This window comes from Peromyscus maniculatus, chromosome 3 (assembly GCF_049852395.1).
Source record: "Peromyscus maniculatus bairdii isolate BWxNUB_F1_BW_parent chromosome 3, HU_Pman_BW_mat_3.1, whole genome shotgun sequence".
Lineage (NCBI taxonomy): Eukaryota > Metazoa > Chordata > Mammalia > Rodentia > Cricetidae > Peromyscus > Peromyscus maniculatus.
Window position 1 is genome coordinate 61386825 of NC_134854.1, and position 25768 is coordinate 61412592.

The 25768-nt window shown below is 43.0% G+C and overlaps 1 protein-coding gene across 4 annotated transcripts in view; it reads right to left on the reverse strand.

Moving 5' to 3' along the window:
• The window catches only part of Ahcyl2 (adenosylhomocysteinase like 2), a 168674-nt gene that overhangs the window by 59180 nt on the left and 83726 nt on the right, over positions 1-25768 (reverse strand). For 2 of the 4 annotated variants that reach the window (XM_042272964.2, XM_015998073.3), the window contains exon 1: positions 2139-2496. The exons of the other annotated variants lie outside the window; for them this stretch is intronic. In XM_042272964.2, coding sequence (XP_042128898.1) covers positions 2139-2195 — 57 coding nt within the window. In that variant the 5' untranslated portion in view covers positions 2196-2496. Of the gene's footprint in view, positions 1-2138; positions 2497-25768 lie in introns of those variants that run through there. 4 annotated transcript variants of the gene reach the window in all.

Genomic DNA, 25768 nt, shown 5'->3' on the forward strand with positions numbered 1-25768 from the left:
CAGGGTCACCTTCAGACAGGTCAGAAGTTAATGACTTGTGCAGTATCTGAAAGAGAGCTTCAAAAGTCTTCGACAAAGAAAGATAGCCAATGAGCCAATGCCATTACTGAAGACAAGCCTCTCCCTACTGTTCCCCACTGCTTTTCTACTGATTAGAAGGACTTTCCTGGGCTTTGAAATGAAGGGCTAAATGAGAGAGAGACCTAAAAACGTTTAAAATGGTCTCCACACACTAGGAAGCCCTAGGTCACATGCCTTAAACAACAGTCTTAAGTCCCTTAGTCGTTTTCCTGTTTATAAACAGAAAAAAGGTGAATGGATACAGACTCGGGAGCAGCTCTTTTTGAGAGGGTCTATCACCAGGGGACAATGAGGACTGTCCTTATAAAGTCAAAGTTGTGAGGAACTTTGTATTGATCTGGAATGGCACAGCTATGTTCAATAGGGTTCTTCTACAGTACTCCTTTACAGAAACACCAAAATGTCATACCTCACTGTGGTCCCTCCTGTAACAAAACCAAGTTTCCTACTCTCGCTTGTTAGTACTAAGTAGCTAGAGATTCAAAAACAAAGAAGCAAAACCAAAACCAGAATTAAAAACCTAGCCAGAATAATTAAGTGAATCATTTCCAGTAATCTAAATCACTACATTTGAAATGATTCTATGGATAAATAGAATTTCTTTCCATATTTTTTTTTTTTTTTTTTGGTTTTTCGAGACAGGGTTTCCCTGTGTAGCTTTGTGCCTTTCCTGGAACTCACTTGGTAGCTCAGGCTGGCCTCGAACTCACAGAGATCCGCCTGCCTCTGCCTCCCGAGTGCTGGGATTAAAGGCGTGCGCCACCACCGCCCGGCTCTTTCCATATTTTTAAAATGAGCACAATGCTCTAAAATATTTAAAAAACAACAGCAATAGCCTCTATAAAAAATATCATAGTATCAAAACAATACTCAAAATTCTCTGCTGAGCCTTTGTTAGATGTGGTATATATTTAACCATTGTTTTAATAGTTAATTTTTCAAGTCCCTAACTCCATAAACACTAAAGAGAACTGAGACTACGTTGTAAAAGTATAACAAGTTTACACTAAGGAAATACAGGGTCAAAGAAGTCCGACTAAAGTTTTAAGAAACCAGTTAGGACATTAACAAGTGTTTTCAGATCTCCAGTTAAGGCTCCTGAGGATGGCTCCTCAGATAGAGGCACCTGCTGCCAAACCTGGCTGATTTCCAGCAAGGGAGAGCTGACTCCTGCAAGTTGTTCTCTGACTTCCACTTGGGGGTTGTGACATGTACTCCCTCCAATAGTAAAATACAATTTAAAAGGTTTCAAAATCAACAGCTGAAATTGAATCTAGAAAGTTAGAATTTGTTGTCACTATTCTTGGTTTTTGAGACAGGTCTGCTAGAGCCCAGGTTGGCCTCAAACTCACTATGTAGCTGAGGCTAGCCTTGAACTCCTGATCTTGCTGCTACCCCTGACAGGCTAGGACGACAGGCCTGTGCCACCACGCTCCACAATGTTTGATTTTATGTGCCAGTTCTTATCAACAAATATCAACTTAATTATTCTTTTACTAAAACTCTCAGGCAAATATGGTATCTGAGAGAACTATGTGAAGAGAAGTCAAGTTCTTGCCTTGTCAATACACATAGAAAAGCTGACTAGAGGGAAAAAATAGACAGGCGAGGGAGAAATGTTTAAATTTCTTCAGAGACTGGAAAATGCAACACTAATTTACAACAATAATTTACAAGTTCTAGGTCTGTGTCCTCATTTTCCCATATTCTTTCTTATTTTATTCCCACTATTTAGCATTAACTTGAAAGAGAATACAAAACAATCGAAGAATAATCCATCTGTGCAGTACACCAGCACAGTAGGTCAGCCCCCACCCACCGGAGCAGCCAGGCAATCGCTGCCCTGGCCTGCCCGCTCTGAATAGGCCTTTAGCTTCCCTGGCAATTAAGAAGCAGGAGGGACCCCGGGCACAGGAGCTAATCAGAAGAGTAACACTGTTTTCCCAGCGTTGATCTTAACAGTGGCTTCTCACAGGTGGCCCTTGTCACCTGTCAGGAAGAGGCTCTCCTTTGTCATCAAGCCTACAGCAGGAAGGACAAAGGACAGGAGAACTCACCATCCACTCGGGCATGTGGAAAGCAGAGGTGCCCTCATCACCGGCCCACTTCTCCATAGTACAGGCTTGGGTAAGGTTTGTCCTGAAGCAGAAGGGAAAGCTGGTTTGGAAAGGCCAGGGTTCCCAAAGAATACCACGGCCTAGTGATTTGGAAGGTCGGGGGTTAAAAGAAGCTGTATCTCTTTTTCACAGAGGCTTCCTGTTCAAATCAAGATTGTGAGCCAACTGCCTGGCAAATCTCTCACCAGCCAACCTCAAAGCCTTCTGCCTGTTACTCAAAATCAAAGCGGATGCAAAGCTCTGCAGGGCAGTTCCTGCAGGGCACTCTAGCCCACCTCCTCTGTGGGGACTTCCTGCAGCAACAGGCTGGCTTTCTTCCCTGAGTATAGGCCCTGGTTAATTTCCTCCCGCCCCTCAGACACGTCACTGGAAGTGCTGATACCAAGATCAATAAAGATGAGGTCAAGGAGGCACTCCCCTTTCTTGAGAGCTGCTGATTTGAATCAGTACAGTAAACAGGCGTTTCCTTGAAACCAGAGTTCCTTATGGCTTTCAAGTTCCAACAGCTACAGAAGCTCCTTGTCTGCTCCCGCCAGGGGGCTGGCACCACCACCTAGCTCAGGTGAATTCTTACTGCATCGAGGTTTACATGAGCCAGGGAGGATGGTTTTTACAAAGTCAAAACCTGGAAGAAATGCTGAAAAAAGTTCTGGGACCACGGCTCCCTCTGCTGGCTGCCTGGGGGATGTACAGGAAGGTCTAAGGGGCCTTGGTTACAGAAACAGCACAATGCCCACTGGAATGTTTCACAGAGGCTAGTCAGGACCCACCCCCACCCCCAGCGTGGGCATCCAGGAGACCCACGGTTCTCAGAAAAGTGCCTAGAGTCCAATGTTGATTTTTCCTCATAGGTCTGGTATAGGAAGAAACAGGATACCAACACTATCCCTCCTTGTGCAACCATCTGATTACAAGGACCTCAGTGGCTTCTGCATTATGTTCCCCCATATAAGCAGTCTCCTCTCTGTACATTTCTGAAAGTTTGAAATAAATATAACTTTAAAATTTATATATATGTATTGTATGTTTTATATATATATATAATGGTTTATATATATAAATAATCACATATTTGTTTAGTTTATTCCTAGAGAATGTTATCCAATAAGAGTACCATAGAGTATTTTATACTATTTGTGGCTATTGTGAAGGCGTTATTCCCGATTTTTTTTCAGCCTGTTTATCGTTTGTATATGAGGGCTACTGATTGTTTTGAGTAAATCTTGTCTCCAGCCACATCGTTGAAGATGTTTATCAGCTTTACGAGTTCTCTAGTAGAATTTTTGGGGTCACTTATGTATGCTATCATATCTGCAAATAGCAATACTTTGACTTCTTCCTTTCCAATATGTATACCCTTGATCTCCTTTTGTTGTCTTATTGCTTTAGCTAAAACTTCAAGTACTACATTGAATAGATATGGAGAGAGTGGACAGCCTTGTCTTGTCCCTGATTTTAGTTGAATTATTTTAAGTTTATCTCCATTTAATTTGATGTTGGCTATCAGCTTGCTGTATGTTGCCTTTATTATGTTTAGGTATGGCCCTCGTACCCCTGATCTCGCCAAGACTTTTATCTTGAAGGGCTGTTGAATTTTGTCAAAGGCTGGGAGGGCTCAAAGGGGACACATGGATCTCACAGAAAAGAGGAAATAGAATCGATCTTGTCGGTGGACTGGAGACGGGTGGAGATGGGAACACGAGGGATCAGGCTGGGGGATAGATGGAGGGGGAGAGTACTGAGAGAGAGGACTGGAAAGGGGAAGCATTTTGGGGTCAGGTAGAAACCTAGTACAAGGGAAACTCCCAGGAATCTACAAGGATGACCCCAGCTAAGACTCCTGTCACTGCAGATTTAGAGCTTCCAGTGGAGGGATTGGGACACCAGGCCATCCACATAACCTTTGACCTACAGTCTGTCTGTCCTAGCTATGGGAAATGCTGGGGGGGGGGTTGGGGGTTAAGAGTGGCATGGAGATATTGGGGGAGTAACCAACCAATGACTGGTCCAGTCTCAGACCCATCCCATGAGAGTGAGCCCACCACCCCTGACACTGCCTGGAGTGTCAGGACCCAGAGGCTGAATGGCCCAGAGACCTAGGGTAGAACCAAATACAATGGGGATCAATGTAATGATGCCTAATGATATTCTGCTATACTCATAGATTGGTGCCTAGCCCAACTGTCATTAGAGAGGCTTCATCCACTAACTGATGTGACAGTTGTATAGCTTGGCCTACTGATGGGATTCCTAGCAGTAGGAGCAGGGGCTGTCCCTAATGCTTTTGCTGGTTTCTGGGAACCTAGTCCTCATACATGGTTGCCTTGCCCAGCCTTAATACAAAAGGAGAAGCTTAGTACTATGGCAAGTTGATATGCCGTGCTTTGTTGATACCCATGGGAGGCCTGCCCCTTTCTGAACAGAAACAGAGGAGGAGTGGGTTAGGGGCGGGGATGGGGGTGCAGTGGGGAGGGAAAAGGAGGAGAGGAGGGAGGGGAAACTTCAGTCCAGATGTACAATAAATGAATAAATTTGATCAATTAAAAAAAAGAGTACCATAGGGGTCAGGCATGCAATCTCAGCACTTTGAAAACAAAGGCATCGGATCTCTATGAGTTTGAGACCATCTTGGTCTACACAGGTTGACTGGAGGAAGAGCAAGATCTGGCAGAGAGATGCCAGATCTGGTGGTGCATTCTTGCAATCCCAGTGTTAGTTGAATTATTAGTTAGATGAAGGCAAGAGGATCATGAGTTCAGGGTTATCCTCAGCTACATAAGTGAGTATGAGACCAGTTCAAGAAAACAACCAAAAGAGCACCACAAAGGGTTGAGAATATTGCTAAACGGTAAGGCAGTTGCCTAACATGTGCAAGCCCTAGCTAGGTTCAGTCCCTACCAGAGAAAGCCCAGCAACATGGGCCTGGAACCACTAGAGACTCTGTTAAAAAAGATTATTGCAGCCGGGCGGTGGTGGCACACACCTTTAATCCCAGCACTCGGGAGGCAGAGCAGGCGGATCTCTGTGAGTTTGAGGCCAGTCTGGGCTACCAAGTGAGTTCCAGGAAAGGCGCAAAGCTACACTAGAGAAACCCTGTCTCGGAAAACCAAAAAAAAAAAAAAAAGATTTTTGCTGGGTGAAGAGGCGCATGCCTATAATCCCAGCACTCAGGAGGCAGAGGCAGGCAGATCTCTGTGAGTTCGAGGCCAATCTGATATACATACACAGTGAGTACCAAGCCAGCCAGGGCCACATAGTGAGATGCCGTGTAAAGGAAAAATATTCATCATTACTATGTGTTTGCATGATGTGCATGTTAGGGAGCATTGCCAAAGCAGATGTGCGGAGAGCAGAGGACAACTTTTTGACCTCAGATCATCAGGCCCAGGACTAATTTAGTTTCTGACGCAGAAGACATTTTCTTGGAAGCTAATAATCATAATTATGATTACATTCTTGTTCCCCTCTAGGCTTCATAGCTTAAAAGAATGAATCTTGCTGGGGCAGTGGTGGCACACGCCTTTAATCCCAGCACTCGGAAGGCAGAGCCAGGAGGATCTCTGTGAGTTCGAGGTCAGCCTGGGCTACAGAGTGAGATCCAGGACAGGTACCAAAACTACACAGAGAAACCCTGTCTCGAAAAACCAAAAAAAAAAAAAAAAAAAAAAAAAGAATCTTTTGGGTATGGAACAGAGGAAAGCCTTGTAGTACCTAGGAAAAGCTGTTGGAAGATGCCAGAGAAGGCAGAATTCCAGTGGCTGACCAGAGGCCTAACCCAGGTGAGCTGTATTACCTGCTGTTTCCTGAGGTGAAGACCATGCAGGAGGCAGCAGTGAGCAAGCTGGTTTTGTAATCAGATAGCTTTGGGTGAGAATCCAGATGCCGCCACTGATTATTTATCCCTGCTAGCCACCGGTTTTCCAATCTAGAAATGAAGTAAAACTGCACCTCCCAGTCTGACGGGGGCTGTAGAAAGAGCACATATCCTGAGGCCTTGCTGGCACCTCTTTAATAATGTCTTTACTATGCATGTCCTTTCCCACCTCAGGCCTTTGCTCATGACATTTTCTTAAGCAAAACGTGTTTAGTTTGTAGCTTTACTTCCTTCATCCTCACTCATTCAAATTCTCCATGATTCAGCTGAAATAACAGTGTTCTCATGAAACCTTGCCTAAAATTAAGAAGTTCTCTTTCCCTTAAGATTGTTCTTTGGCCACATCGCCATTCCTAGCCTTCTTCATCACAGTGGCTGCATCCATGTGCTCACTCCTCCTTAGACTGCAGACTTTTAGGGACGGAGCCAACTCTGACTTGACTATAGTGCCTGGCTCGTAGGAGGAGCCTAAGAAATTATCCTATAGGTTCTACATTCTGTTTGCTGTATGCGTATCTTATAATACCCTAGGGACAACTTGCATAAATCAATATATTCAAATTGTTTATGTCCATTTTATAGGATTTGGTAATTTATCTTATATCTATAAGGATTAATATTACTGACTTATTTCATGGTGAGGTTTTGAAGGCATTTAATCCTTAATTGTATTATCTCTTTAGGAATTTGTAGGATCTACTCTCCACTGCTTGATCCGAATCAATTATAAACTATTTTGATATACATCATAACGGAGTCTTTAGTAAATCAAATGCCAGACTTCGTTGACTCTCCATGGGAGGCCTTACCTTCTCTGAGGAGTGAACTGGAGTTGAGGTGGGGGAATGTGGGGAGTGAGCAGGAGGGGAGGAAGGGGAAACTGTGGTTGGTACGTAAAATGGGGGGGTGGGGACGACAAATCAAGGTCAAAGTCTGAGCTACTCCTGAAGAGGAGCCTAACCCTTAGATTTACACATTTAACAACCAGCAAGTTACCAGATACTCTTGTTTATATTCCCTGTATAATGACTGAGTGGTAAAATGACAGTTCACTCAGTCATTATATCACTACCTTTATGGTACTGTAAAACCATGGAGGCAAATGACTTTGAAGGAAACTATGATTAGCAATAAACCCAAGAACATGTATCACTTTTGCAGCCTAAACATCATAACTTTTGTCTTCTTAATGTAGGTTTTAACTAAAATAGACTTCATTTGAAAGCTACAACATTACCACCCCCTTCTGTACAGTCTCTAAAATGAAAACACAATAGCTACTACATCTGAGAACTTAGGGTGTCTTAACTGACATGAACAATGTAAGAGATAAGATATAGGTATCGGTACCCACTAGAAACTCGATTCCAATATAACTACATTTCACTGTAATGTGTCCTAGAAGGTCCATCCACAGCCAGAGCAGGAGTGATACTACTACACATGATTACAGAACGGCAGCATCTGGGTGAGGCGGTAGCAATGTCAACAGACTACACTAGCTCCAGAAGCCATCTACACGAAACCGCTCCGGAGAAGCTCACTTTAACTCCAACAACAGCTAACTGTCCTGTGTGCCTGCTGTGCTCCTGCCAGTGGAGACTTGACAGTGGGGTCCTAACCTCCAAGGCCGTGCCAGCTAACCTAGAGTCCCAGTGAGCATGTGCTCAGGGCTGAGAAGACAGCAAGCCAGGGCTTCTAGAGCCACAGCCAGAAAAGCACTATTGGGAGAGAAGTCACTGTGGCAGAGGTTTCAAGAATCTGGAACCTAGAGTCGTAAGGCACAGGGCAATGGATTCAAGAGTCCTCTGAGATTATCACCATGGCTGTATTAGACTTTGGCAAATCACCTGATGGTTCTCAGGATAAACTGAGGCAAAGAGTGGACCGTGAAAGATCAAAGCATTCAGGTCCAACATTCTGTATTTCTGATTCATTTAGTTTCTCTGAGGCCATAAGAGAAAGCAGTCAAGTCATGATTTATTTATTTATTTATTTGTTTATTTGTTTGTTTGTTTGTTTGTTTGTTTAGGTTTTTCAAGACAGGGTTTCTTCATAGTTTTGGTGCCTGTCCTGGATCTTGCTCTGTAGGTCAGGCTGTGCTTGAACTCACAGAGATCCGCCTGGCTCTGCCTCCCGAGTGCTGGGATTAAGGGTGTACGCCCAGCACAGTCATGATTCTTTAGTCACATGGCTATTGGTTATTAAAGGCTAAAGTTCCCATCCACCTAAGTTCAAAGATCAACCCACTTAGTTATGAAGTTGGTTAGAATGGTTAGGTCTCAGATCTCCCTCTCTGGTTATGGTCTGGATGTGCTGAGGGCTTGGTTACCTGATTTTGGTGGAAGTAGTGGAAGCTTTAAGAGGCGGGGACTAATTGGAAGGTGTTAAGCTATTGGGGCTGTGCCTTTGAAAGGTATATTGGGATCCTGGCCCCTTCCTCTCTCTTTGCTTCCTGATGGCCAGAGAGAAGAAAAGGTGCTCTCACCAGGAAGTGTGGCCTCTCACCACAAACACAATGCAATGTGGCCATATGACCATAGAGACCAGGACACAAAATGACTTCCTCCTTTATAGGTTGTTTACCTCAAGCATCTTGTCAGAGCAGGATGCTACCATACCTCTTCAAGCTTGAAATGCCAACGCTAACACAATAGCAGGATTGGGCCTTCCCTCATGTCTCACATCCTCATTCAGTCCTTCCGTGTTCTGAAGATTCAACACGGACGCATCACCATTACTGGTAAAGGCTTTTACGTTAGCTCCAACACTACTGGGCTACCATCTGGAGGCAAACTATATACTTTTTAAAACCCTTGTTTCCCCATTTTATAAAATTAAAACATTTATAATAATACCATTCTTATATTGTTGGGTTGGGTGGTGGTGGAGGCGGCGCACGTCTTTAATCCCAGCACTCGAGAGGCAGAGGCAGGCAGATCTCTGTGAGTTGGAGGCCAGCCTGGTCTACAGAGTGAGTTCCAGGACAGGCTCCAAAGCTACACAGAGAAACCCTGTCTTGAAAAAACTAAGAAGAATTATTTTATGTGTATGAGTATTTGCTTGCATGCATGCATGTACACTATATGTGTCCAGTGCCTGCAGAAGCCAGAAGAGGGCACCAGATCCCCTGGAACTGGAATTAGAGGTGGTTGTGAACCACTATCTGGGTACTGGGAACCAAACCCAAGTCCTTAAAAGTACCAGGAAGCTACACTGTCCCCAAACTAGATATAGCAGAGTAGTACTAGGCTGTCTGGTCAAATCACTCCATTCACTGTGTGACCTTGAATGAATGTGTCTCTTTTCTCATCTGTTAAAGGGAGATTTTGAGAGCATCGGATAAGTTAGTAAGTAAAAAGCACAGTTGGGGGCTGGAGTGATGGCTCAAATGAGTAAAGGCACTTACTGTGAGCCTAACCAACTGAGTTCAATGTCTGGGATATTGAAATAGTGGAAGGAGAGGACCAACCCCCCAAGGTTGTCCTCTGACACCCATACAAGTACCATTGCACATGTTATGTACACAGAGAGAGAGAGAGAGAGAGAGAGAGAGAGAGAGAGAGAGAGAGAGAGAGAACACATATACATACCCCAAACCAACAAACAAACAAGCAGATAAAGGAAAGCAAAGCAAAACAAAACAAGCAGAGCTGGGCATAGTGATGCAAATCAGTAATCCCATACTCAGGAGGCAGAAGCTGGAGAGCAAGAAGCCCAAGGGTAGCCTGTACTACATGAGGCCTTGTATCAAAACAAGCAATGGAAAAAATGAAGTAAGACAGTAATAGAAGCTGGAAGCTGCCAGTGCTGTGCAAAGTTTACTATTATTGCCAGTAACATGTACAATCTGTTTCCCCGATAACCCAAATCCAGTTTTGAATTTTTGTTGTTTTGTTTGTCTCATGTAGCCCAGATGGGCTTCAAACTAATGACCCTCTACTTCTGATCCTCCTGTCTCTACCTCCCGAGTGCTGAGATTATAAGATGTAACACCAAGTTTTTTGTTTTTTTAAAGTGGTTGAGAATCAAACCCAGGGCCTCTAGGCAGGTACTCTACCAACTACATCCTCAGCCCCAAATCTATCTTTTCTTCTTACGTGTGGTGAATTTTTTCCTTTAATCAAACGATGAATATTCACTGATGCCTATCTTGTGCAAGCAGCCTAGAGACAGTCGCTGCCTTCAAGATGTCTACAGTCTAAGAAGAGAGATACAGGTTCACTCTCTAGCACCAGGGGTGAATAATAGAGCTGGACATAGCTTCAGTGGAATGCTTGTCTAGCATGGACAGGGCATGGGTTCAAATCCCATCGCTATAGTCAAATCAATCAATGTAAGAAAATGTATTACCCAATAAGGGGTCAGTATGGGATGTGGCAAGGGCATCGATCATGTACTCAGAGTATATCATCAGAGAAGCTCCATTTAAGTGGAGAGGGAGGTACAGGAGGTACTGGTGTGTGGTGAGGAGTGGGACTAATGGAGGGATGCACAAGCATTCTACAGTATCTCTTGCTGTATCTCCTTTCTTCCTAATAGCTGCGACCTGAGGCCTGACCATAATCATTTCCATCTAAAAGTCAATGTTACTCAAAGTGTGCACACATTTGTTGAGATCTTATTAGAATTCCAAATATGACTTAGTAAGTCTCAGTTGATGCCCACAGTGCTGAGATGTAGCTCTGAGAAGAAATAAGGTAATTCCACTCCTGTGTAGGCCTGCAGACATGTTAAATTCAACTTATTTATACATGACTATCAACAGCTTGCTTGCTTTAAATCTGACCATATCACTTTGTTTATAATGCCCCCAAACCGTCCCCTCTAACACTGTACTCAAAATCAAGTTCCAACTCCTTAGCATGTTTCGCCTCGGCTTCCTCGAGAGCCTTGGTTCTCCACATTCTCCTACATCCATACAGTGAGCAAGGGCTCACAGAGCACATATAAGAATAAAGTCTAGGCTAGCCTCAGTGGCATGTTCTAATTCCAACACCCAGGAGATAGAAGATCAGAAGTTTACAGCAGCCTCTGCTACACAGTGAGTGTAAGGTCAACCCTGGCAGGAAAACTTGTCTCAAAAATAGCAAACCAACAGAGCTGGGGAAATAGCTTAGAGGGTACAAGTGCTTGTCATGCGAGCCCAAACCTCTGTTTGTACTTCTGGAGCCCACATAAAGAGCTGGATGCCATCAGTGGTGAGTATCTGCAGCCCCAATGCTACTACAGAAAACCATGAGGCAGAGCAGAAGAATCACCCAGCTCACGGGCCAGCTCACCCGGAGGCACCAGCAAGACACAAGAGAGATCTTGTCTTACAACAAACATGGAAGGTGGGAACTGATTCCAGAGAGTTGTCCTCTGACCTCCCTAGGGGGTCGCAATGCCAGGTTGAGAACAACTGGCCTATTCTTGTATTTCAAGTCCCTAAAATTTAGTAAACTAGCAGTGAAGGTGTCCTGCTAAGACTAAGTAGCTAGCTCAGAGAAAAGAATAATGCAATATAGGACGGGTCCCTCGAAGGAAGAAGGAAGGGAAAGGGAAACAGATGTAAGAAGGGACAAAACAAACAGAAACAAGTATAACCCAGTTTTAACTAGCTCGGCTAAGTGTACCTTCCCCTTACTATCCAACCAGGTTTCTCAGCTAAGCAATTATGCAATTTAGAGACTGTAGTGTACCTGAGCACCAAGAGACCGTCCTCACTTCCTCTAGGTCTTTTAGAACTTGGGAGTGGAGTGCGGACTTCAATCCATAATTCTCCTGACATAGCAAACACAGATCTACTTAGGTCAGGGTTCAGTTCGCTGCACACTTAGCACCACCAGCCCAACCTGCCTCACAGAGAAGTCAAGCTTGACTTGACCTTCAAAACTTCTTAAAACCTAAAAAAATCAGAACCAGAAAAAAATTTGCACTAAGGGCTCTCAATTTTATTACAGAATTGGGCACTGAAAGTGGCATGTAACGCCGGGCGGTGGTGGCGCACGCCTTTAATCCCAGCGTTCGGGAGGCAGAGCCAGGTGGATCTCTGTGAGTTCGCGGTCAGCCTGGTCTACAGAGCGAGAGACAGGACAGGTTCCAAAGCTACACAGATAGACCCTGTCTCGAAAAATGGAAAAGAAAAAGAAAGTGGCATGTATGTAAAATATGGAAGTGTGTTGTTATTAAATAAATGTCAATTACAGAATTTTCACTATATTCTTTCCTTTTAAATGTTTTCTAGAAACATAACTTATTCACATATAAAAGTACACAAATCAAAAGGTTGTAACTTGATAAAATTTTAGAAGCCAATACACCTATATTCCACTCACAGATAAGAACATTTCAGATAAGAACTCTGTGAGAGTGCTTGCTTAGAATGCATTTAAAAAAAAAAAAACACACTTATGGTTCAGGTGTGGTGGTGCATATTTATAACCCTAGAAACCAAGATCTAGAGAAATTAAATAACTTACTTCCCTTAGATTCTTAAAGCATTCATTTAGGGGTGGTGGTGGGGATGAATCTATCTGTCTATGATTTTCATTTTTTCTCTTTTAGATAGGGCTTTCTATGTACTCTTGGATGGCTATGTGCCAAGATTGGCTTCAAGCATGTGGCAATTCAATATCCTGAGTTTGAGGATAAAGGCAATGGCATCATGTCCAGCTTTGTTTTTGACTTTTGGGGGTACCTTAAGTGTTCAGAAACCCTTTGTAATCAACAGGGATTAAGTAGAATTCTTCCCTCAATAGTAGGTGGTAGAGACTGCTGACAGGCCCTCCTCTCCCCCACATCAAAATCTAATACTTAAGTAAATGGTCTCTTATTTATGTAGAACACACATCTGCATAATTCATCTCTAGATAGTTCATAATAAATAATACAATGTAAAAGCTGTGTAAGAAGTTATCGTAATCCCTTCAAGACACATGAGTGACCAGGCCCCTCCCTTGAGGACCTCCAACTGCCAGGTTCCACCCATAGGACACTAACTGCCTTAACTGCTGGACCCAGCCCCCACCCTAAAAAGTAAAAAGCCCAATCTTTGGATGTGACACCTACCAATCTCCACCCTTGAAAGCTCCACCATGAAAAATTCCACCCCCTGCCCCAAGAAACTCGATATATAGCCTGTGTCCTGCTCAGTTCTCCGCTGTTTCCTGACTGAGCAGAAGCAGCCATCCTCCTGGGGTTTTGTTGTTGTTGTTGTTTTCCCTCCCAATAAATCTCCTGTGTGAGGTTTGTTGTGTGGAATGACTTTGTGGTATTCAATGGCTCCCGACTGCCAGGATACCTTTTCATCTGAGCTGTAATGCTTACATTACTGTACTGTTTGATGAATAATGACAAGAAAAAAAGTTGAAGTATTCAAACACAATTTTTATTTTAGTATCTTTAGTCTGCAGTCAGTGAATTCACAAAGGTAGAGTTGGGGAATACAGAGGGCCAACAGTCGAGTATTTCTACTCCCATTAAAAAACTAACAAGACTTAATGGTTCCAAAATTGCTGGTGCATTTTCTAACTTTTCTACATTAAGGATATACAACATTGATCATCTTATTAAGAGAAAAATAAATGTGTGGTAGACAGAATGATGTCCCAATAATATATTTATCCTTTGTAACAGGAGAAGAACAGAAGGAAACATAGACAGCTTTATGGATTTGGTGATGATGGGATGAAAGAATTTACATCTAAGAGGTCCATCCTTCCACGCTATGACGCATGAGACAATGACATAATTGGGAGGGGAGGGGAGGGGACTGTAAGAGAACTAGGGAAGGGGGAGGTAAAGAAACTGGCTTAAAGAAAGAGAACTGGCAGGTGGTAACTGGAGATAGGTAAGCAGCAGCAAAGCAAGTTTCTAAGTAGGGCAGCAATATCTCTGCAGAATGGTGTGACAAAAATACTCTCAGGACGATGGCTCACTGTGCAACTGATACGTTCAAGGGAGAGTGCAGCAGCCAGAAATGAGAGCAACTTAAGGTCAACCTTAATGCAGCTACAGTCTGGGTCTCCAGATTATATGAGAAAAAGAAACGATAAACGTGAGAAATCATGGAAGAACTAGGAGGCTCGCCACTTTCAATGTAGTATTCAGATTCCACACACCTGAAAGCTTCTCTACATGATGGTCCTGGGGTCTGTGACAAGCACTATTATCATCTCTCTGCCTGCCACTCTCTTGTCAAAAAATGAGTCTGATTACTTTAAAATATTCATTAGTTTTTCAGCTGTCCTCATGATAACCAAATATACAACATTCCAGTGAGTTCCAAAGCAAATTAATCAAGTATAACCATTATTAGAAAGGGGCTATTTTTACAACCAAGGATAAGGTATTATTTATCTAAGAAAGAAAAATGTAAGAAGCAAAAATTGTTGTCTTCCCAGCCCTTATTTTTGGAGACAGGGTTTCTCTCTATTGTGTAGCTCTGGCTGTCCTGGAACTTGCTATGTAAATCAGGCTGGCCTCCAACTCAGAGATCTACCTGCCTCTGCTATGATTAAGAGACCAGAGTCATTTAGGTGAATCTTCTGGGAAGTATTTCCTCAGGGTTAGCACATAGAAGCTATGGTTCAGAGGAGGTCAAGGCTGCTTCTCAAGCTGACAAAAACTTGGAAATGTCTAAGTGTCTCCCATGTGGTACTAGGTTTTGTGGCAAGAGAGTTGCAAGATTGAGAAGGTCACAGAAAGCAGCTAAGACTTGACACTGTGAAGGGCCAGGAAAGGCTATTGGTAAAGGTGCAGCCTCAGTTGCAGTGAGGACCTCAGGATTGAAGGGACTGTGGAGAGAAACTGAGGCAAGGTTGAAAAGAGACCAGGAGGCCATTGGTAAAGATGCAATCTCAGTTGCTATTGGATACCCCACATATTGGAGAAAACCAAGGGCAGTGGCAGTGGTGCCAGCCTGAGCCTACCAGACAAGCTGTATGTGGAGTGGATGACAGGGCCTGCCCAAGCTCTTGGAGCCCAGAAGATACTGAGCAAGTTCCAGATGCTGAACAGTGAAGATTTTGTTTACACTGCTGGATGCTGGTTTTTCTTTGATTTTATTCTAACTGTGTCCTGATTCTGCTATTCTCTCTTGCAATTAGAAAGTATGCAACTGGGCTGGAGAGATGGCTCAGAGGTTAAGAGCACTGACTGATCTTCCAGAGGTCCTGAGTTCAATTCCCAGCACACACATGGTGCCTCACAACCATCTATAATGAGATCTGGCGCCCTCTTCTGGCCTGCAGTCATACATGCTATATACATAATAAATAAATAAATATTAAAAAAAAGAAAGTATGTAACTTATTTTAGATTTTACAGGAGCCCACAATTGAGATATTGGACTTTTTAAAGGGATCTTGGATTTTTAGAGTGTTGAAAAATTTAGACTGCTGAACTTTTTAAGTTGGACTGTGTTTTATGTTACAATATTAACATGAGCTCTTGGGGACAAAAAAGAAAAGGTTATAGTTGATATGTTTGTGTGTCAAGTTGATAAGAGGTCAATTGTGCTGGTTAGTTTTGGTCAACTTGAGGTAAACTAGAATCCTGGGAGGAAGGCAACTCAACTGAAGAATTGTGTCCATCAGCCTGGCCTATGGACATGTCTGTGGGGCATTTTTGTTGTTGTTGTTATTGTCAGTTGATGTAGGAGGACCCAGTGCCATCTCTGGGCAGGTGGACTTGAGCTGTATAAGAAAAGTAGCTGAATAAGATAAAGGGAACACGATATAAGCAGCATTCCTCCACTGTCTCTGCTTCAGTTTCTCTCGAGGTTCCCGCCTTGAATTTCCAGCCTTGGCTTTCCTTTATGATCGACTATAACCTGTAAGCCAAATAAATCCTTTCCTCCTCAGACTGGTTTTGGTTTTATCACACTAATACAAACTATGGTGGTCTGAATGAGAATAGACTCATATATTTGAATATCTTGTTCCCAGTTAGTGGAACTGTTTGGGAATGATTAGGGCACGTGGCCTTGTTGGAGGAGGTGTGTCACTTTGAGGTTTCAAAAGCCCTCTCTAATCCCAGTTAGCTCTCTCTGTGTATATCTCATATTTATGGATCAGATGTAATTAATCTCTCAGCTGCTGCTCCAGCACTGTGCCTGCCTGCCTGCTGCCATTCTCCCTGTCACGATGGTCATAGATAGATTCTAACCCTCTTGAACTGTGAACCACAATAATCTCTTTCTTCTATAAGTCATTTTGGTCATGGTGTCTCTTCACAGCAACAGAAACCAAATTAGGATAGTAAGTAAATTTGCAAATAAAGATTGAAAATAGAGGGTTTGACTGATGTTACGTTCCATGCTCTGGATGATTTCAAGACAAATTTACTCTGACTTAAAGGTTATAAACTGATTCTTGCCTGAAAGGGCTACAAATTCTTCTCATGAAGTTCATAAATCGTTTTAATTTAATTTTGTTTTTAAGTACAGTTCTCTACAATAAAAATGTTCTAGCCAAACTCTTCTGCCAGCTATGGACATGGCTTAATGGTAGACAGCTTGCATACACATATGAGGCATTGGGATTTTCTCCCCAGCACTACAAAACAAAACAAACCTTCCAATCTTAAAGCAATGCTGACATTGCTACACTTAGCCGCAAGAGAATGTCTTAATGCTACTCACAGTGAAGACTTATGAAGAACCTTATTCAAACCCACAAGACTCCAAGTAGTCATACCAGTACTTTAGGTGTCCAGTTGCTGAAAACAACCCAAGCACACAGGGAGATCAACGTAACCTAGTTAGTCTGCCGGTTTCCTTACTAAGCCTTTTCTTTTGTTCTCTGTAGCAGCTGTAAAATGTTATCTTTGCAAATGTCAACTGTAACACCTAGTACTAGGATTGTCTATCAGCTGACAGGGTGCTGGCCTAGCATACCAGAGGCCCTAGGTTTGATCTCCAGCACCACCTTGAACCAGGGTAGAAGCAAAAAGATCTGGAGTTCAATTTCAATCTTGACCTAGCAAGGTTCTATATAACTGCATAAGACCCTGTCTCAACACAATTCTAATATCCACCCTGTTTTAATCTCATCACCTCTAATCTCTCTCTTTCAAATCATGACATAGAAAATGGTCTTTCAATTTTTATTTATTATTATATTATTATTATTATTTTATTTATTTATTTATTTATTTGGGGGGGGTTCGAGAAAGGGTTTCTCTGTATAGCTTTGCACCTCTCCTGGAACTCACTCTGTAGCCCAGGCTGGCCTCCAACTCATAGATATCTGCCTGGCTCTGCCTCCTGAGTACGGGGATTAAAGGCGGCGGCGGCTTCTGCCGCCGCCGCCGCCGCCGCCGCCACCGCCGCCGCCACCGCCACCACCACCACCCGGCTGGTCTTTCAATTTCTTTACACCAAAACCCACAAACTTCTGCACATCCATTCTTCCTCTCCTTCCTTGGTTTGGAGAGAAGATCTCATGTGTATCTTGGACAGGCCTTGAATTCTCTACAGAGCCAAGAATGAGTCGTAGCTTTTGATCCCTGCCCTCAGCTCCCCAGAGTTGGGGTGACAGCTGTGTACTACCACCCCCAGTGTCCCTTCTGTTTCGGTGGAAGAGGAAGGATTTTCTTTTCCCAACTCATTCTTTCCACTGCTCTCCATCAAATTCTCTCTCATCTTTTTGGGAACTACTCTCTGTCAACAAACTCCCCTCCTTTTAGTCAACTTCTCGGTGTCTAGCAGCTTCTTCTCATTAGCAGTGAGTATGTTCAGGTTCTCCTGTTCCCCAGCATGAGTTCACTGTCATCCCCTTAAGCTACTGCTCTCTACACCCATCTTCTTTTTTTTCAGAGCTGAGGTCCGAACCCAGGGCCTTAGTGCTCTACTACTGAGCTAAATCCCCAACCCTACACCCATCTTCATAGCCACACCTTTTGACTTTCTAAACTCACGTCCCAGTGGTCTTCAGCTGACTGCCAAGTGGAACTATTTGTGCTGTGGTCCCTAAGCCCTTGCTGCTAGTCTAAGGGTACTTCTCGGCTTTCTTCCATCTCTGGATTTTCACTGATGGTACATCCTCTTTGCAAGACTCCCTTCCCTCAGCCTCTCTGGCCCATCTGTCCTCTGATCTCCAAGATACCTTTTTCTTTAGTCTCCTTTGGAGCTTTTTCTCTTGTAGTCCCGTACTTGGAGCAGCTCTTGAAGATTCTATTGTAGTCTGCTTCTTCTTAGTAGCAAACATTCTCTTGACCAACTCCATCACTTTATTTCTTCTTAGTTTTTGTTTTGTTTTGTTTTTTAGGCAGTGTCTCCTGTAGTTCAGACTGGTGTCAAACTTACTAGGTTGCCAAGAATGACTCTAGCTGGGCCTCCTTTCTTCTCTTCTTAAATATGCCACAATGACAGGCTTCATTTATTTACTCATTTGCTTTTGTTTTTTGAGGCAGAGTCTCATTAGGTAGCCCTGGAACTCACAGGGAGTTCCTGCCTGCCTCCTGAGTACTGGGGTTAATGGCATGTGCCATGGCCGGCCTTTCATTTATTGTAAATATGCAAGTGATTTCCAAAACTCTGTATCTAAAACCTTTGAGCTTTAGTCTCAGCTGATGGCTTACTAGATGACTTTAGTCTATAATGTCCCCAATAATGTTCTCATTATAGCATGGCTAGCTGCTTGCTTACTTTTTTTAGCAAATGAAATAAATAAAAAATAAGTAAACAAGGCTGGGAAAATGCCTCAGTGAGGAAAAGGTGCTGTTGTCAAGTCTGACAACCTGAGTTCTATCCCCAGTGCCCTCACAGTAAAAAGAGAGAAAACTGATTCTTACAAGTTGTCTTCTGACCTCCACACATGCACTCAAGTATGCCTGGGTGTACCCACCCACACCCGGCCACCTCACAAAAATACATACATAAATGTAGTAAAACCCATGAAAAATTAAAGCCATGCTGGGTACTATGAAGGAAATGACCAACATGATAAATTATGAAGGGAAGATGTCACTTTAGAGAGAGTCATCACAAAGGGCATTTAAAGACACTAGCATCCAGAAGAATCAGAGATCATTTACTCTATGAAACAAAGACTATACTCTCTGCAGAGACCTGAAGTAAGAAAGAACATGTTTACAGAATGAAAAGATAGCATGTGGCTGGAATTTAGTGTCGGGAGGAAGAATGAGGTTATTCACACCAGAGCAGCTAACAACTACTTTTGTTTTGTTTTGTTTTAAAGCTTTATTTATTTACTATGTATACAGTGTTCTGCCTGCTTGTATGCCTCCAAGCCAGAAGAGGGCACCAGATCTCATTACAAATGGTTGTGAGCCACCATGTGGTTGCTGGGAATTGAACTCAGGAACTCTGGAAGAGCAGCCAGTGCTCTTAACTTCTGAGTCATCTTGCCAGCCCTTCAACTACTTGTAACCCTAGTTCCAGGGGAACAGATGTCCTCTTATGGCCTCTGAGGGCACTAGTGTGCATGCCCATATATAGATAGATAACAACACACAAAATAAATCTTTACTTTAAAAGATAAAGAACTTGGATTTGGGGGCTTCGAGTGCACTTCAGTTTGAAGAATGCTTACCTGGAATGCAGGGAGCTCTGGGTTTGATTCATAGCACCACGTAAACCAAGCATGATGGCAAAGGGGCACATGCCTGTAATCCAAGCACTTGGAAGGATAGGAGGGTCAGAAGTTCAAGGTCATCTATCTCAGCTACACAGGGAATTCCATGCCAGCCTGGGCTACAGGAGCTTGGATTTATACTAAATTTAACAGGGGCTAGTACAGAATTTTAAGGAAGTGAGTGACTGAACAGTTTATACTTACATCTACTGCTGTGTGGAAAAAGGATTAGAGACCGGCAAGAAGGGAAGCCATCAGAAAGCTGATACAATAGGTCAAGTGCGAGCCATGGTATCAGGAGCGGCTGACAGCAGTGAAGATGGAGGAAGCAGACAGCTAGGAGGTGATTCTGAGGGCAGAGCTCATTAGACTTGCTAACAGACTGGGTTTAAGAAGTGCGAAAATAAAGAACAACTTGATTTTACACTGAACAGTTAGGCTGGTGATGACTTGTTGAGTAAAGAAGAATTTCACTGCAGAAGTCAAAAGTTCCACTTGGACATGTAATGTCTAGAATATCTTCACATTCGCCTTTTAAAATTTTCGGTGTTCTGAGGTAAGGCCTCACACCATAGCCTGGGCTGGGCTGGAAATCCCCCGTAAACTAGGCTGGTTTCTCAAACTCATGGCAACCCTCCTTTCTCAGCCTCTCAGGGCTGGAATTAGAGGCCTGAGTCAGCGCGCCCCGCTATCGACACAGAATATATAGGCAGCTAGGAGACCGTGGAGCTCAGTGAGAGGTCTACACTGGAAAGAGCATCACTAGAAGATGGCCAGTCCATAGCAGCAGACTCAAGTCCTGATGTTCCATTTGCTTCTGAAAGCTTGAACTTTTCCTGTGGAACAAACACTCTCAGGGCTCCTTGTCTGCCCCAGTCCCCACGACTTACTGTCCGATTTCATTAGGTAACGGGCTCCCTGCGTTCATTCTCAAGAAAACGTCGACCAATGCTCAAGTGTCCACGATGGAAAAAGCAGCCGACACTACTGACTTCATGGACCCCATGAAAAGGTACTGGGACGCCCCCCCCCCCCCACACACACACACTGGGAGATCACAGGACCACACTTGGAGAGTCAGTAAGTGGTGCTGATCTATCACTGTGAGGTCTGGAAATTAACAAAGGCTCCATGGAGGAAGTGGGCATGACCGTTTACCACCTGAAAACAGATGTCAGAAAGGTTAGCTCATTCTTACAAGCTTGTGGCCTAATCTCTCATAATTTACGACTGCCAAGGGGATTTCCATAGTACCTTCCCCTTCTATCTCAGGGACTTTTCAAAGCCAAAAGAATTTTCACAAAAATGCTAAAAACACATCATTTGTCTTTTTTTCACTTTTCATTCTCTGAAGCATCTCCCCAGACCTTCCCCTTTATTATAAAAAACCAACTGTGACATAGCAATTAGAAATAAATAATTGTTATGGGACTTGTACAGCAACATGATCTTGGAAGAAAACTAGTTTTTTAAAAATTTTTTTTAAGATTATTTTTATGTTTTTTGGAGAATGTGTGTGCGTGTGTGTGTGTGTGTGTGTGTGTGTGTGTGCGTGGGGGGGGGGTTATTTGTGCAGGAGTCCACAGAGGACAGAAGGTCCACTAGAAGTGGAACTGCTGATGGCTGTAAGCTACCTGATGTGGGAACTGGGAACCAAACTCAGATCCTCTGCAAAAATAGTAGTACTAACAGTAGTAACTAATGAGTCATCTCTCTAGCCCACAGTGCTTAATTCTGGCCATCAACAATTTTCTTTACCCATTATCTCCATGTTCCACACCTTACCGTACAATCTAAGGAACCGAGGTCTCTGCAGAAAAGAGCATTCTAACCCTTCGACCTCCAATAAGGTCCGTCAAGAAACATGAATCCCAGATTACTGACAAAGTGCAACAGTGGCCCACTTCCTTAGGACAAAATCAACAGAGGCATTCTGCTTTAGGGGGAATGCAGGGGGTGAACTCTCAAACTTCTTTGGAGATCACCAATCTGCCACCAAGAACATAACAAAAAGGAGAGTGTGTAAGGCTTATGGTTTATATGTGCAATGTCCTTCATGGGCTCAAGAGTCTGAACACTTGGTCTCTAGATGGTTGCACTATTTTGTAAGATTGTGGAACTTTCAGAAGGTAGAGCCTTGCTAGAAGTTAGTCCCTGGGTGTGAGTCCTTGGGTTTTTAAGGTCAGGCCCCAGCACCTCCTGATCTGTCAAAGTGTGAAGAGAGGAGTAGTCCCACCGCAGGTCCCTGTCACCCTGGCCTTTGCTTTCCTCCCCACACAGAACTGTATCCCTCAAACTGTGAGCCAAATCAAACTTCTCCTCAAGTTCCTTCTTGGCAGCTACTTGGCCACAGCAAGAAGAAAAGTAACACAATGAAGTTTATCCAGGCTCAGCTTCATTTTAAAAGGCTTTTCTCCCCAGTACAGTTACCTCTGTTAACAGTATCTAAGTAATCTCTAATATTCTGACCAGTGCTTGGACTTCTCAGATCATCTACAATGGTGACCAAGACACCCCTCGTGCTTACAATGAAGTCTAATTCAGAATTTTTATATGTCGAGGCGGTGTAATTAAATGAATGGCACACACTAAAAAGGAATGCTTACAGATTAAAGTCCTCTGCTCATAAAGTCCTGAGTGTCAAAGTAAAACAGGGATATAAAGAGTAAAAATGAAAAATTAGAAAATTAATACAAATTCAGAAGAGAAAATCCACTCGAGCTTATTTGATCTGAATGGAGAGAGAAAGCAGGGCTCTGTCTGGGTACAAATAAACTCAGGCTATGTTCAAACTAGAACTCAGTGAGTAACATTCTATGCTAAGCTGGAAAGAAATGACCACAATCAATCAATATGTCAAGTAGGTGGAACTGAGAAATGAGTGTTACACCCAGGACTGGAGAAGTAGCTCAGAGGTGAAGAGCACTGGCTGCTTCCAGGGGACCTGGGGTCAGTTCCCATGGTGACACAAGCATCTGTAACTCCAGCTCCCGGAGACCTGACACTCTCTTCTGGCCTCCGGGGGCAACAGGCATGTGGGGCACAGACATGAATGTGAGCAAAACACCAAACATAAACCCAGCCAGGAGTGGTGGTTCCTACCTGTAATCCCAGCACTTGGGGATGGAGGCAGGAGGATCAGGAGCTCAAGATTAGCTTGGGCTACATGAGACCCTGCAAAAAAAAAGTTAACACTCAACCCAAGGAGCTTATTTTGCAGGTACTGGCTCAGTGTGGCTGCTTTTAAATAAGTCTTCTCTGATTGGAGCTGAGGCACATCATTCTCTACCCCTTCCTTAATTTTCTTCAATTACTTATCACTACTTGAAACCACTTTCTTTTTGCTTTTCCTTTCTAGAATTTAAGCTTCATGGAACAAGCACCTGAAATACATTATTCATTTAGCATAGTACTTCCTATATTCAGTTAATATATATTCACTGAAAATGATCAGCTTCTACCAAGGAAAACCTAATAGTTCTGAAGCAAGAGAGATTAAACTAACAAGGCAAGAGTTGGGGAACACTGCTGTATATCTGTGGGTTCTGGGGGCACACTGGGGCAATAACACTGGATTGGGGTTTGAAGAAATGAGGTATATCTAACTCCTTATAGCTCCAGAAATGTCATGAGACTTTACATCTCTATGCCTTTAATAAAGGCAGTATACTAAAGAGAATCTATTTATAGAGTGCAATCTACATTCCAAATACAATGTAGTTGGTCATGTATTACCTAACTTACCCTTGTAACAACCCTATGTGGTAAGTGTTATTACTACCATCATCTTACAATTGAGGAAACAAGTGTAGTCATGTCAAGTGATTAACCCAAGATCACAGCTAATTTGGGATAGTCCTAAGACCCAAATCCAGGTACCTTTGCACTCATTATCTGGAATGCCCTATCCTCAGACATTTTCTAAATGTATGTACTCCTCTTAACCTTGAACTCTGTTGATGCCAAGAAGCCCATCCTCATAGCATTTTTGAAGCAATAGGCAAACATGGCTATGCTAGAGATTTGGGATAAATGATTCTAAGAAACTGGGTTGAGGAACAGTGTGAATAACTAAATATACAACTGAGTTAAAGTGTATGGGTTGCTGTAAAGTAGGTCATAATCCTAACTTATGATACACACTAACAGATAATAAGGCAAATCTTATTTGTGTAGACTATAACTCACAGGTGATAGCTACTTTCCTCCGGAGGTTTTGTATTTTGTTTTGTTCTTTGTTTTTACGGCATGTCACCTCTGCCTCTCGGAGCCACCTGGAGCATCTTGTACCGCCCTATCTTATCAGTAACCTGGCTTCTTTCCCAGCATGAAAATAAATCGTATCTATTCAGCACAGAATTGGGTTGGTTAGTGTGTGCTCTCATATATTTATACACAAACTCTGCAGTTTCACCCTTGGTTCAGACTTAGGTCTTTGCCCCAGGGTTATTGGGCAAAGCATGAGAGTTTTTCTTGGTTTATAACCATATCTCTAATTTTTAAAGCCCATACGTGGTAAATGTAGAAAGAGTCCAAAGTTCATCCTTTTTACTTCATTTTACAGGTAAGAAACTGAGACCGACCCATAGCTTAAGATATGATATAATTAGAAAATACCTGGAACTTGAAGATAAAAGTTATGGGAGGTGCAATGTAGTTAAATTCTTTTCCTAGCTTTTGGGAAGAGCAACCAGCAACCTGTGGCAGAATAGTTTCAGTGGAAGAAAACAGTAGAACGGCTTAAGTTAATGTGCTGCCACTTTTTAAAGGTGTATTGTATTACCTTTCATTATGTGTGGGTATGTGCCTGCATGTGGCATGTGCATGAGTGCAGATGTCTGAGAAGGCAAGAGGTCAGATCACTGGAGCTGGAACTGCAGGTGGTGGTTTCCCTGACATGGGTGCTGGGTCCTCTGTAAGAGCGTCTTAACCACTGAGCCGTCTCCATCCCTGTGTAGGGGTCTGTATTAGAAAATACTATGAAAGGAGTAACGCCCACCGCCACAGCTGTGTGCCAAGCACACCACAGATATATACACAACTCATTTATCCTCCTGAAAATCCTGTAAAGTACTTCTTTAAAATCTGGGTTTTGTTCTTTGTTCTCCACCCCCTTTTCTAAATTAGGTAACAGGTTCCTGGCACAAAGTCCCAAGGTCGAGAATGTATTGTGAAACCAGCCTATTCTGCCCCTTTCCTTCCACATTTGATTCCTCTCTGGAGGGAAGTCTTACTCATGTATTCTTTTCTAGAGATGTGTGTGTGGAGGAGCCCCATGTTTCTTTTAAATCACAAATGGCAGTCGATCACCATATAGCTCTACTCTCAGTTTCCCCTCAGTATCTACAGTCTCCACCTTTAACTTCTGCATATTTCTCTATTTTACAGATAGATCCAATGTTTACTTAAACAGTCACCAAGCAACAGACACTTGAATTGTTCACATCTTGTACAATGTGTCACTATAATGCTATCACATTTTTTAATAGAATTTTTGGTCAGGTGTGGTGGCATACACCTTTAATCTCAGCACTTGGGTGGCAGGGGCATGTGGATCTCTGTGAACTCAGGCCAGCTTGGTCTACAAAGTAAGTTACAGGCCAGCCATGGCTACACAGTGAGACACACTATTTTTTTATTTGCTTATTTGAGAAAAAATAAAATGAAATATTTCCCTAAGGACTATCTAGTCAATCTTGCTTATTTGTTAGATTTGTTAGATTGTCTGTCAAAACAGGGGACAGACACTTGCCACGACATATGTGTAGAGGTCAGAGGACAACTTGCAGGATTGCAGGATTTGGTTCTCTCTTTTTCCCATCTGGATTCTAGGGATCAAACTCAGATCTTCAGGCTAGATGACACTTTCATCCACTGAACCATGTGTGACAATCATTTGTAACATACATTTCCAGAAATGTCATTCTTCCCTTTCATGTACAAAATTTTATTTGCCTCTTCATATTAAAAAAAAAAATGTGCACGCCATTAGAAATGAAGAGGGGATTCATAAGCCAGAGAATTTAGCCAACTTATTAATCCCAGTTTTACAGACTCTAATATACACATGGTTATAGTCCAAGATCTCTCTACCATCTCAGAAACTGTTTGGA